Here is a 12,794-nt window from a genome sequence, read left to right as displayed (position 1 = left end):
ACAGAGAGCCAAATCAGGAATGAACTTCCATTCACAATTGCTTAAAAGAGAATAAAATACCTAGGAATCCAACTTACATGGGATGTAAAGGACCTCTTCAAGGAGAACTACAAACCACTGCTCAGTGAAATAAAAGAGGACACAAACAAATGGAAGAACATACCATGCTCATGGATAGGAAGAATCAATTAGTGAAAATGGCCATACTGCCCAAGGTAATTTATAGATTCAATGCCATCCCCATCAAGCTACCAATGAGTTTCTTCACAGAATTGGAAAAAAACTGCTTTAAAGTTCATATGGAACCAAAAAAGAGCCCGCATCTCCAAGACAATCGTAAGTCAAAAGAACAAAGCTGGAGGCATCACGCTACCTGACTTCAAACTATACTACAAGGCTACAGTAACCAAAACAGCATGGTACTGGTACCAAAACAGAGATATAGACCAATGGAACAGAACAGAGTCCTCAGAAATAATACCACACATCTACAGCCATCTGATCTTTGACAAACCTGACAAAAACAAGAAATGGGGAAAGGATTCCCTATTTAATAAATGGTGCTGGGAAAATTGGCTAGCCATAAGTGGAAAGCTGAAACTGGATCCTTTCCTTACTCCTTATACGAAAATTAATTCAAGATGGATTAGAGACTTAAATGTTAGACCTAATACCATAAAAATCCTAGAGGAAAACCTAGGTAGTACCATTCAGGACATAGGCATGGGCAAAGACTTCATGTCTAAAATACCAAAAGCAACAGCAGCAAAAGCCAAAATTGACAAATGGGATCTAATTAAACCAAAGAGCTTCTGCACAGCAAAAGAAACTACCATCAGAGTGAACAGGCAACCTACAGAATGGGAGAAAATTTTTGCAATCTACTCATCTGACAAAGGGCTAATATCCAGAACCTACAAAGAACTCAAACAAATTTACAAGAAAAAACCAAACAACCCCATCAAAAAGTGGGGAAAGGATATGAACAGACATTTCTCAAAAGAAGACATTCATACAGCCAACAGACACATGAAAAAATGCTCACCATCACTGGCCATCAGAGAACTGCAAATCAAAACCACAATGAGATACCATCTCACACCAGTTAGAATGGCGATCATTAAAAAGTCAGGAAACAACAGGTGCTGGAGAGGATGTGGAGAAATAGGAACGCTTTTACACTGTTGGTGGGATTGTAAACTAGTTCAACCATTATGGAAAACAGTATGGCGATTCCTCAAGGATCTAGAACTAGATGTACCATATGACCCAGCCATCCCATTACTGGGTATATACCCAAAGGATTATAAATTATGCTGCTATAAAGAAACATGCACACGTATGTTTATTGCAGCACTATTCACAATAGCAAAGACTTGGAATCAACCCAAATGTCCATCAGTGACAGATTGGATTAAGAAAATGTGGCACATATACACCATGGAATACTATGCAGCCATCAAAAAGGATGAGTTTGTGTCCTTTGTAGGGACATGGATGCAGCTGGAAACCATCATTCTTAGCAAACTATCACAAGAACAGAAAACCAAACACTGCATGTTCTCACTCATAGGTGGGAACTGAACAATGAGATCACTTGGACTCAGGAAGGGGAACATCACACACCGGGGCCTATCATGGGGAGAGGGGAGGGGGGAGGGATTGCATTGGGAGTTATACCTGATGTAAATGACGAGTTGATGGGTGCAGCACACCAACATGGCACAAGTATACATATGTAACAAACCTGCACGTTATGCACATGTACCCTACAACTTAAAGTATAATAATAATAAATAAATTTAAAAAATAAATAAATAAATAAATAAAAATGTAATTCATCATATTAGAGGGTTCAAGGATTTGCTCATTAAATTTGTCTCAGAATATAAAAACTGCATGAAATATAAAGGAATATAAGTTGAAAGCACTGTTTAACGCATAGCACTTCAGCCCATTTTACATAATGTTATTTATATCTTAAACACCTAGCTCCTAGTAACACTCCGGGTTTAATCGCTATAAAAAAAAATCCCTACATGTCTTTGGGGATACATATAAATGAATAAATAATGCCAACACTACTTGCTGTTTGTGAGCTGAAACTAACTGAAAGACAAATCCAAAAAGTTTAGCAGTATTAGAGAAGGAATGTTTGGGTGATAATTATTTCACCTCCTATCCCTCTTTCTTACTTTTATATACTTCCTATTCTAACACTTCCAAAGAACAGGCTACAAAAGTTCCTTTCCACCCTGTAGCAGAGACCTTGCCTTTAAATTTGGAAGGCTCCAGGTCACATTTCAACCCTGAAATTCAATAGCTGTGGCACAATGGGCAAGTCACTCACTTGAGCCTCTTTTCCTCCTGCACTATGAGGGTAAGAAGAGCTACTTTACAGGGTTGCAGAGGGATTGGATAGGAGAATTTATCAGTAAGAATAATGTAAGATGCTAATTGTATGCTTACCTCTCTATTTAAGAAAGTGCAAGTTTACAGAAAGTTATTGAGTTGGTTTTGAAAACTTGTCCTAGCTCATTAATTGGGGACATTTAGTTAGGCTTTGGTACAACTCAATAAAATTATTCAATCAAACCTGGCAAGTCAGCCAAAGGATCAAACCAATAATTTAGTATATACCTGGTTATATTAAAAGTTAAAGGGAGTCTTAAAAGTAAAGCCAAGCTACCATTAAAAAGGGCATCAGCAATGTCCCAGAATGTGCCTGAACACAGAAGAACTTCTCACTCTCCAGGAATCACCAAAGCTCCAGGGAGCAGTTCAAGCCAAAATTGTGATCTCCCTGCCTTGTCCTTCAAATGATGTGTACTCCAAGCACATTTTCTGTGCAGCTGGAGGCTTTGTTACAGACAGAAGGATCCTGCTTAGCGAGGCCAGTGTTTACAGCCTAACTTTTTAAAGAGGAATTTGGAAAACTTCCCAGACACTGCATCTGCCCCTAGCCCTTGCACCTCAGAGTATAAGGCCGGCAAGGGAGATAGCGAGGATGACTAAATTTATTAACGGTGGACGGGCCACTCTATCTTTCACTGCAACAACAGTAGGTGATCCCATCAAAAATCTGTCTGCTGGCTAGCCTGCAAATCCAAGCTGACATCCTTGCAGCAGCTATGCCCAGTTGAATGGAAACGGATGCTATTTCTTGGAAGAAACACATCAAAGCCAAATATTGGACCATTTGGGAAAAGACTTTTTCTATTTTCATTTGGGAAAAGACTTTTACTATTATTCATGTGTTCCTTTTCCTTAACTATTTTTTCTTTTCTTTTTTGCCATTTTACGAATATAAAGCAGAAGTCAAGCATTTTAGCTCAATGATTCAATTTCTAATACTCTGCGATGATTTTGACATACTGGGAGAGTAGTTAAGCATGCATTAATCTCAATATATCTCAGCTAGAATATAATCATGATTCATTACAAAGGTGCATCCGCAGCCAGCCTCAATGAAAAGCAAACTATTTACTATTTTAGGTAAAAATAAAACAATATAAATTTTTATAGCTCTAATTCCATTTCATTGTCTTCACATATGCAGTATTTTAAAGACTATTTGCTCCAAAATGACTTTCTTATGGATAATTAAATGAACATCTTTATGAGTTTACAGAATAATATATATCTTATACCTCTTAAATTTTTTTAAAAATTGGATAAGTGAAGTATGTATTATAAATAGTTGAATATTTTACGGCTATACTGAAATCATGCTATTAGAAGCTGTAATTCACAGAGGTCATGGGACTTCCAAAATATTGTGGTACTAGTAAGGCCAGTGAGGCAGGATTGTGCCGGTACAGGGTCCAATCTGTCTTTATTTAAGCTTTTGATAATATTTTTGCAGTGTTTTCACATTGATTTTCATTTTTAAAAATATTGCATTAAAATATTTACATCAATGCTGAGTTTTCTAGTGCCTTTAAATTTTGTGACTGAGGCAAGAGCCTCACTTGCTTTACCGTAGTCCTGGCCTAGAGGAGTTACGTTTCCTCTGGCATTAGTTTTTCCTACAATGTTCATCATAGAACATGAGATATTAAGTTGCCACAGTGAAAAAAGGAAGAAAGAAAGAGCGAGAGAAAGAAAAAGAAAATGTTACATCAAATATCTGTTAGGCATGATTAGCTAAGCAAAGTTAAATAGCATTCTTACAATGCTTTTTGGAGTTTTAGTAACCTGGTGCACACTGAGAATCTCCAATAGCATGAAGGCATTTTGCAAACTCATTTGCTCAGAGAACACAGTGAATAATATTTCAAGAAACATATCCTTGCAAATACTTCGCAAAAATACAAATACAAGGCACATACTTTGATCCAATAAGGCTGCTTCTTCACCTGCATCTTTTTTTTTCCTTTCCTTCACTTACCTGACTTTTTTTTCCCCAGAATTCTGTAAAGATGGACATGCTGACACCATCATGCAAAAGTTATCGAAGGGCTGAATTAGTATTTCTATAAGTATGTATAATAAAAATTCATTGTAAAGGAATATCAAAATAATAGAAAACATTTTGGAGCTTCGTGTCTCCTAAATAAAGCAATGTCAAACACACTTACCAGTAAAGTCTGTATTGACTGGGTGAGTGGAGCTGGGAAATTTACAATACCCATTTCCTGTGAAACGGATTCCTTTCATCATCGTGGTCATCAGAGCTGGTAGAGATGACTCTCTCCTTTCCAGCTGATATATAGGAGAGGGTCCATTCAGTTCTTCAGGTGGAAACCACCTAAGATGGATTGTTGTGCTGTTGATTCCTTTAACTAGAGGAGGCCTCAGTTGTGCTGGTGCTAAATATTAGAAAACACTTGTTACATTCAAGAATTTGGTTTCTGTCTCTAGACACACATATTCACATATATGCATATATGTACTTGTATATATCACACTTAAAATCAAATCAGTTGTGGTTTCAAGTATCTGTATGGTTCTAGGAACTGAAAAGATAGAGTTTATCTTAAAAGCAGTGAAACAAAATTTAAATAGCCAACATACTTCACACAAAACTTTCAAATTAAATTTTTTCTTGAAAATAACTTCTCTATTCTTTTTAGCTAAATAATAGATCTTATATATTATAGTAGCTGCTGTAATCTGGGTGGTGCCCCAACCACAGTCCCTTTACCAAGGAGGTACCCCAATGGCCCAGTTTCTGTGCCTGTTGGTCTCTCATGGCTCACGGCTGCCCGCTTCTGTGTAGAAATTCCCTTGGCTGAGTAAAAACTGCCTCACCCTGGAGCCAAAGGATCCTGCAGTGAAACCTACAGCCAATGACTAGCACTAAACCTATAGAGCAGAGGCCCTCGCCTTAAAGTGGCTTCAACTCAGTGCTGTAATTTACAGGCGCCAAGCATAATCCGTGCCAACCAATGGGTAATGCAGGAATATTAACACAGGTTTACCAAAACTTTGCACTTGTGTAAAAATAAGTCAGAAAGTCATTTTTAAAAAGGCTTGTATTATTTTTATTTTTGATTGCTCCTGTGGAACATGGCTACACCATAGGCAATGTGCCAGGGGTAACCTTTTTGTTTGTTTGTTTGTTTTAGAGATGGAGTCTCACATTGTTGCCCAGGCTGGAGTGCAGTGGCTATGCACAGGCACAATAATAGCTCACTACAGCCTGGAACTCCTGGGCTCAAGCAATCTTCCTGTCTCAGCCTCCCAAGTAGTTGGGACTACAGACAGGTGCCACTATACCCAATAGACTCTATTGTTTAAGAGCAGTTTTACGTTCATAAAAAATTGAGAAGATACAGAGTTCTACCCTATCTCCCCACTCATGCACAGTCTTTTCCAGTATCAACATCCGGCACCCAAATGGTTCATTTGCTACAGTAGATAAATCTGCATTGACACATCATTATCATTCGAAGTCCATAGTTTCCACTGGGGCTTACACATGGTGTTTACATTCTCTGGGTTTGGACAAATGTATGATGACATGAATCCATCATTATTCTATTATACAGAAAATTTTCACTACCCAAAACATGCTCTGTGCCCTGCCTATTCATCTCTCCTTCCCCCTACCCTGGGTAACTACTCATCTCCATAGTTTTGCCTTTTCCAGAAAGTCATATAGTTGGAATCATACAGCATGTAGCCTTTGTAGACTGACTTCTTTCACTGAATAATATGCATTTACGTTTCCTTCATGTCTTTTCATCATTTGATAGCTCATTTAATGCTAAATAATTTTCCCTTGTCTGGATGTAGTATAGTTTATTTATTCATTAATCGACTGATGAATATTCTGGTTGTTTCCAAGTTTTGGTAATTGTGAATAAAGCTGCTATGATGTGCATATATATGCACATCTAATTATATATCTAATTATATATCCGACTTTTGTGTTTTAAATTCTGTTGAGTAAATACCAAGAAGTGCAATTGCTGTATCATACGGTAAGAGCATGTTTGGTTGTGCAAGACACTGTCTTCCAAAGTGGCTGTACCATTTTGCATTCCCACTAGCAATGAATGAGCATTCCTGCTACTGTACAGCCTCGTCAGCATTTGTTGTCAGTGTTCCAGATTTTGGTCATTCTAATGGGTATGTAGTGGTATCTTAATTTGCATTTCCCTTTACGACATATGATATAGAACATCTTTCCTATGTGTATTTGCCATCTGTATATCTTCTATGGTCAAAAAGCTCCTTTTGTATGTAATTTTCTGATTTTTAAAGCTTAAAAACTGATCTAAATTAAAGCAAACAAGCAATAACCACTCTGAATGTTAAACAGAGCATCAGCACAAAGTAACAAGCCTGTGAGTTCAGCAGTTTACACACAATGGTCCAGGCACCTAACTTTGGTCAGCCTCTTGGTCCTAGAGAGCACCCTGGCCCTGAAGTGACCCCACCACCAGGAGTGGGCTTAGCCTGGGAGTAGTAGTGGCCTCACGCCCTTGCATACATTGGGACCTTGCCATGCTTTTAGGTGGTGGGACACTGGCAATTCTTTGAAGGTTCCTGGGAAACACTAGGAGTCACCGAGATTAAGGTTTTCCGTACAACTTGCTGGAAATGAGGTTCAGATTAACAGCTGAGTTATTGAAAATGAAGGTCTGTTTTGGTTTGATTCTTTTTTTCCTTAAACAGTTGAGTTTGTGAGCTGAGATTCATTCCCCCTTTAAGTGTGTCTGCTGGATTTGAAATGTGAAAGTAGAGAAAGGAACAAATGTCATAATCACCGAGCCTATTTATTAAGGGCCCAAACTATGTCTGTGGACTTTTAATTTACACCTGTGTTAACACAGCCATACACAGACACAAAGTCATTGCCTGTTTCAATAAATATAAATCAAAATGATGTGGATATAAGAATTGAAGCCCTTAAACCATGAAAGGAAATTCACCATAAAGCAACTTAGAACAATTACTATCTGTTACTTTTTAGACCTTGGGCCAGCTTTTCAAAGAGAAACAATTCATTTTGATTCTGTTTTAACTTTTAGTAAAAAAGAAAAGGCACTGAGCAAAAAGTTCATCAAGTTAGAAAGATAATTAACAATTCTGGTTATTTTCTGCCACTGCAGCCCATGTGATATTTTTATTTTAATATATGTATGAATCTGTGAATTATATGCATAATTTCTCTTAGCATTTTTTTCTGCTAAAAATCAGTTAAATGGTAGACTCTCAAAGATTTCATTCTACAGGCTACGATCTCACTTCAAAATAATCCAAAACAAAATAAAAGGCTAAGTCATTCAGAAATTTCTTTACCCACCAAGTCTCTCTTCAGAGTTTAGAGTTACATATTTGTATTAAAATTTTAGCAGGCCATCCTTGGCTATGATCTCAACTGGGAAAGGAAGGTTGTCAAATATTTTTCAGTCCTGGGCTCAGGGAAGCAATGAAGAACCAATTACAAAATTTTTAAATTGCAATTTGCTAGATTCCCTAGAGTTTTGGGACACAGAGACCAGAACTTTTTAGTTTCATAAACTAGTCTAGTAATATCCAATAGCCCAAAACTACTAGACCAGTACTATCCAATAGAACTTTCTTCAGTGAAGGAAATGTTCTAGGTCTGTAATGTTTAATACGGTAACCACTAGCCTTATAATTAGATTATTGAGCATCTGAAATGCAGCTAGTGAGAATGAGAAATTGAATTTCAAATTTCTTAATTTTAATTAGCTGTATTTTAAATTTAAATAGCTACATATGATTCATGACTACCATACTGGACACCAAAGATGTAGATAAAGAATCACAAATTATACATATTTGGTGTGTTGAGAATAGGATTCCCATTTTAACCAAATGAAGAAGAATGAAGACGCCTCCTATACATCTTAAAAACTGAAGAGTTTCATTGCTGTTTGAAAGCAGCCTTTCTCCAGGTCCCATTTGTTTGAAAGTTGATACATCTCTACTCCAACCACTCAACTCAATGGAGATAATGTTGAAGCTCAGCACCACCACAGAAATCAGATTCCTTCCCCCATCTGTAGCATAGTCCAAAAATTACGTCTTAATCAGGAATATAGATTAAGTGTAAAACAAAACTAAACAAAAGGAATTCTGGCAACTCTGTCGTTTTTGTGTAATAATTATAGAAAATTGGAGCACACATTTTTGTTTTAATTTGGCCAAGTGACTCTAATCAATAGGGAAATTCTTGAGAGTCCATTAAAATTAATGTTTACCATTTAAACTTTAAGTAGTAGAGCAACTCTTGATTCCCAGAGGAATTATTCCACCAAGTAACGGGACTGTCCTTTAGAAGTCAATTCCTGAGAATGAATAGAACTAGAGTACATTTTTTATTGTCTTGCTTAAAAGAAAAACAAAACAAAAAACATTCCAGCAGGTGGGTTTTACAGTTTCACATACAGGAGTCAACTAAGCCTGTTTGAAAGGGTGAACATCCTACAGAGTTATTCTTTTCAGAGTTCCTCTAAGGCTGGAAGGGGGAATTAAGTGAAACTGTCAATCAATTAAACTAGACTGGTGTCACATACATATAAGTAGAATATGAAGAAAAATAGATACTCCTGAACCATTAAACACACATACATACACGCACATAGAATCACCATGAGATTGGGGTAATGATGAATTATTCATCAGATTTTCAAAGGAAAAGAATTACAGGTAAAAATAAATATGATCTTTAAAGATTTGTTAATTTACAAAACAGTTCGTTAGGAGACAACACTGAATAATGAAAGGGATTTGGTAGACTTTTAAAAATTATATTTCACTTTTTAATGTCTAAATCTGTGTGATTTTAGAAAAATCCCTCAACACATATCTGCTTCAGCTTTCCCATCTGCAACATGAGGATACATTTTCAGTGAAATACGTTGACAACAATTGCTTCTACAACAATATGTATATTTGCTTTATGTTTTACAAAACAAGTTTCTATACAAATACAAGGCACTATCATTACAAGAACAAATCTTTCAAATTATATGTTATTAAGGAATATAATTCATCTATATTCAAAATCTATCTGTATTTACATAGAAAATTGTTTTGTAAATGTAAAGTTTAAAATGAATCTTCAATATTCATTATTTCTAAGAACAATATACAAAGTTTAAAATGAATGTTCATTATCCATCATGTCTAAGAATAAAGTGTCTATTTTTGCTTGGGATAAAAGTACAAAATTCTTGTACTTTTAAAATAGCATTTGTATTTTTAATAGGGGTAATCTGATTTCTTGTCTATCTATTTGATGTATAGATATTCTTTTATAAAATGTTATAATATGCATTCTTCTTCACGCAGCATTTATTACTTTATAACATAATCAGTAGTATATCACAATGAATACATTTAGACTTGCCAAATTTATGTAGTGTGGCATTTTGAGCACCATAGGATAAGAACTAAAAGCTGAACAAAGCTCTTTCTGAGGTACTGGTCTTTAAAATGGAATCTGTTCATTTGTTTTCAAGGAATCTGTTCGTTTTTGGCCTATGAAGACTGTATGGCTGTGTCAACAGCTTAAGACATCATCAACTTTCTATGATGATGACAAGAATTCAAGAATAAACAGTCTTTCTGTGTTTCAGGGGTGGGTGGGGAGCAGACTACATAAGACAGTCTTAATAAGCATCCTGTCAATAGAAAATGATTTTGACTTTTTCACAGAAATGCAAAACTATGCCAGGAAAAGCAATTTGCCAAACTCTACTAGGCCAAAACACTTGCAGAAGGGCACTGGGACCAGGACACAAACAAGAAGTTCAGATCATGAGCCATGATTTCTCTGCTGCAGCTTTGCCACTGTAGCTGCTCACCAATCAGTGTCCTAAAGAGGAAAAGTTTTCACCAGAAACTCTCAGGGATGACTCAACACCACCTTGTTGACTGTCTATTATCTGACCAGGGAAGAAAGAATAAAATATATTTTGCCATTTTCTTCTTTGTTGACAAGTCATCTTCAGGAGTGCATATTACTAGAAGATCTGGAGAGGAGAAAATGTAGGCTCTAGATCAGCTCTTTAAGACCCTCAATATGGAACATTGGTTAATCCATTATTAGGTCTCTCTATTCTTCAGTTACTTCAATTGTTAGAGTGACAGGCTTGATTTATGTCTAGGACCTCTTCCAGTTTCAAAATTTTTTGATTGAATAATTTAAAGCAGTACTTCTAAGTTAATAAGCCATGAATGGGTGCCAGACATCCTGATCCTCTTCGCTCCTGGGAAGCCAGCAGGAGCCCCTCTGGTTTATCCCCTTCAGCTCTCAGCCACCTTGTTCCTTTACCTTAGCATGGCATACAAATATGATTTGTCTATGTGTTCTATGACATAAAGAAAAGCTAGCAAACCCTGCTTTTAGAGAAGTTCAGTGAACATGGTGAACAAACATTACCTTAACCAGTTATTGTTCTGGCAATCACAATAATTTGCACAAAACTACCATCCTACACATGAAGAGAGAAGAGGATCCATTATTTCGAAACTGCACATATAGCAGCAATCATGACAGCAACCACCGTTCCCTAAAGTCCACCGTTAATAAAAGGTAGTTGCTTGGACTGTAATTATGGCATCCTTGCTACCCAAACTTGAAGCTTTTATGGGGCTTATGCAATTAACTACTTAAATGCATCGTAACACTTGCTTCTCTGACAGCAAAGTATTGATTTTTTCATCATTTTCAAGTCTCCTCCAGCACAAATAAATGTACTACAGTTACAGTTAATGCACTGTGTACATGCATTAAATGCTGGTGTGACAAAATTTATTATTTTGTGATATATAGAATAGAAGTCTGGCTTCTCAGAACGTAGCATCACTGATCTAACATCAGTATGAAGACTACCATTGTCCTTGATCCTCCAAATTCTCTAACTTCCAAAAGCTAAAGACCTATTTTAATAGGATACTTAGACTTTAAATTAAAAGGAGGTGACACTGAATATAAATTTTTTATATATGTCAATGTGGGAGAAAATTTAAAATAGTCTAATAGAGAAGAAAGATACAGTTTGTATTTTCCTAAAGGTGTCACTGTGGGACCTATAGCAACTTTGTTCTGATGAAATTTGCCTATTTAATTTCTTTCCTTGCAGTTTTTTAGGGCACATCTGTCAAAATATTTTGCATACTAGAATCTCTCTGATTCAGTCAATTTTTACATAGTTTGATTGTGTTGTTTTAATGACTTATAGGATACATAGCACATTATAAAGCTAAAATTGTGTATTGAAAGTGTGATTTCTACATGCCATTTCCACATGCCAAAAAGGCCAGTAGAGCCCCTGGTAAAGTCGCATATCTAAATATAGACCTGGCCACAGAGGTCATCATACAGTTCATAAACAAGCCTTTTCCTCGGATATAACTACACACTACAAATTAAAGTTGGTGAGTAAAAAGCAGTTAATTTTGTTTTGTTAGAAATAATATCATTTTAGTTTTAGCGTCTAAGACAGATGCCAGCATTTCCCTCTGAACAGATGGTAATTCCATCTAATAGTGCATCTCTGTATTAGTAAGGTCTGTTGTGTATACAAACAGTAATAAACACTAGGTAAGGATCAAAATAAATTTTAATTGTTGACATTAAATTCTGGCAGCCACAGTTCTAAGGCTGCAATATTCCTTTTTCAAGTCTGTCAGATTTACTAATGCAGCAAAAGCTTTTCCAAAAGCTGCCAGATCCCAGTTCCAATAAAAACATGTTTGCGCACTACCAGTTACCAGTCTCCAACCAGGGGACCTGTTTGCAGATACTGAAAGAATTCTTCAAGAATGCCTTGGAATTGGTGCTACCATCTATGTGATGACCAGCCGGTGCTTCTTTTAAAATGCCCCTGAAGGACCGAGCATTTAATTAAGAAGTTAGTATAAAATGTTACATCCAATTGTTACATTAGGGGTCATGGTATTATTTATCACAGCCACTTTCTTACCCTACTAAGTAGGGATCTCTCATCCAACTCATTTTCTTCAATTTACAGAGCTGGGCATTCCTGAACTTCTCTGAAAGTGACATCATCCTTTCATTTGTTTATTTTGCCCCAGCCTGAAGGATTTCCCTGACAATCACAGCAATCATCAGCTGTGCTTTTCTATAGGCTTGCTGCGGATCGAGTGTGCCAGCAAGCACCGATTTGGTTTCATAATGCCTCCAGCGATCTGGTACTACAAGGAGTAGCCCCTATTTATTTTGAGAAGCTGCCATGTTTAAAAAAAAAATAGCATTTAAAAAAAGCAGTTTGGCATTCAGGTGACTGTTCAATAACAAACATGCTTTGCAATCATATTTCTTTAAAAAATGGATGCATTTTTTT

The 12,794-nt window shown here is 36.4% G+C and overlaps 1 protein-coding gene across 2 annotated transcripts in view; it reads right to left on the bottom strand.

The window, feature by feature from the left end:
• Positions 1–12,794, bottom strand: part of USH2A (usherin) — an 801,896-nt gene that overhangs the window by 542,454 nt on the left and 246,648 nt on the right. Inside the window, exon 20 of one of the 2 annotated variants that reach the window (XM_050780502.1) lies at positions 4,581–4,811. In XM_050780502.1, coding sequence (XP_050636459.1) covers positions 4,581–4,811 — 231 coding nt within the window. Of the gene's footprint in view, positions 1–3,286; positions 4,812–12,794 lie in introns of those variants that run through there. The other variant, XM_050780510.1, reaches the window with a different exon arrangement.

This window comes from Macaca thibetana, chromosome 1, assembly GCF_024542745.1.
Source record: "Macaca thibetana thibetana isolate TM-01 chromosome 1, ASM2454274v1, whole genome shotgun sequence".
In the NCBI taxonomy this organism is placed as follows: domain Eukaryota; kingdom Metazoa; phylum Chordata; class Mammalia; order Primates; family Cercopithecidae; genus Macaca; species Macaca thibetana.
Note: the sequence above shows the minus strand (reverse complement) of the source record. Positions and strands in the feature narration are given on the sequence as shown.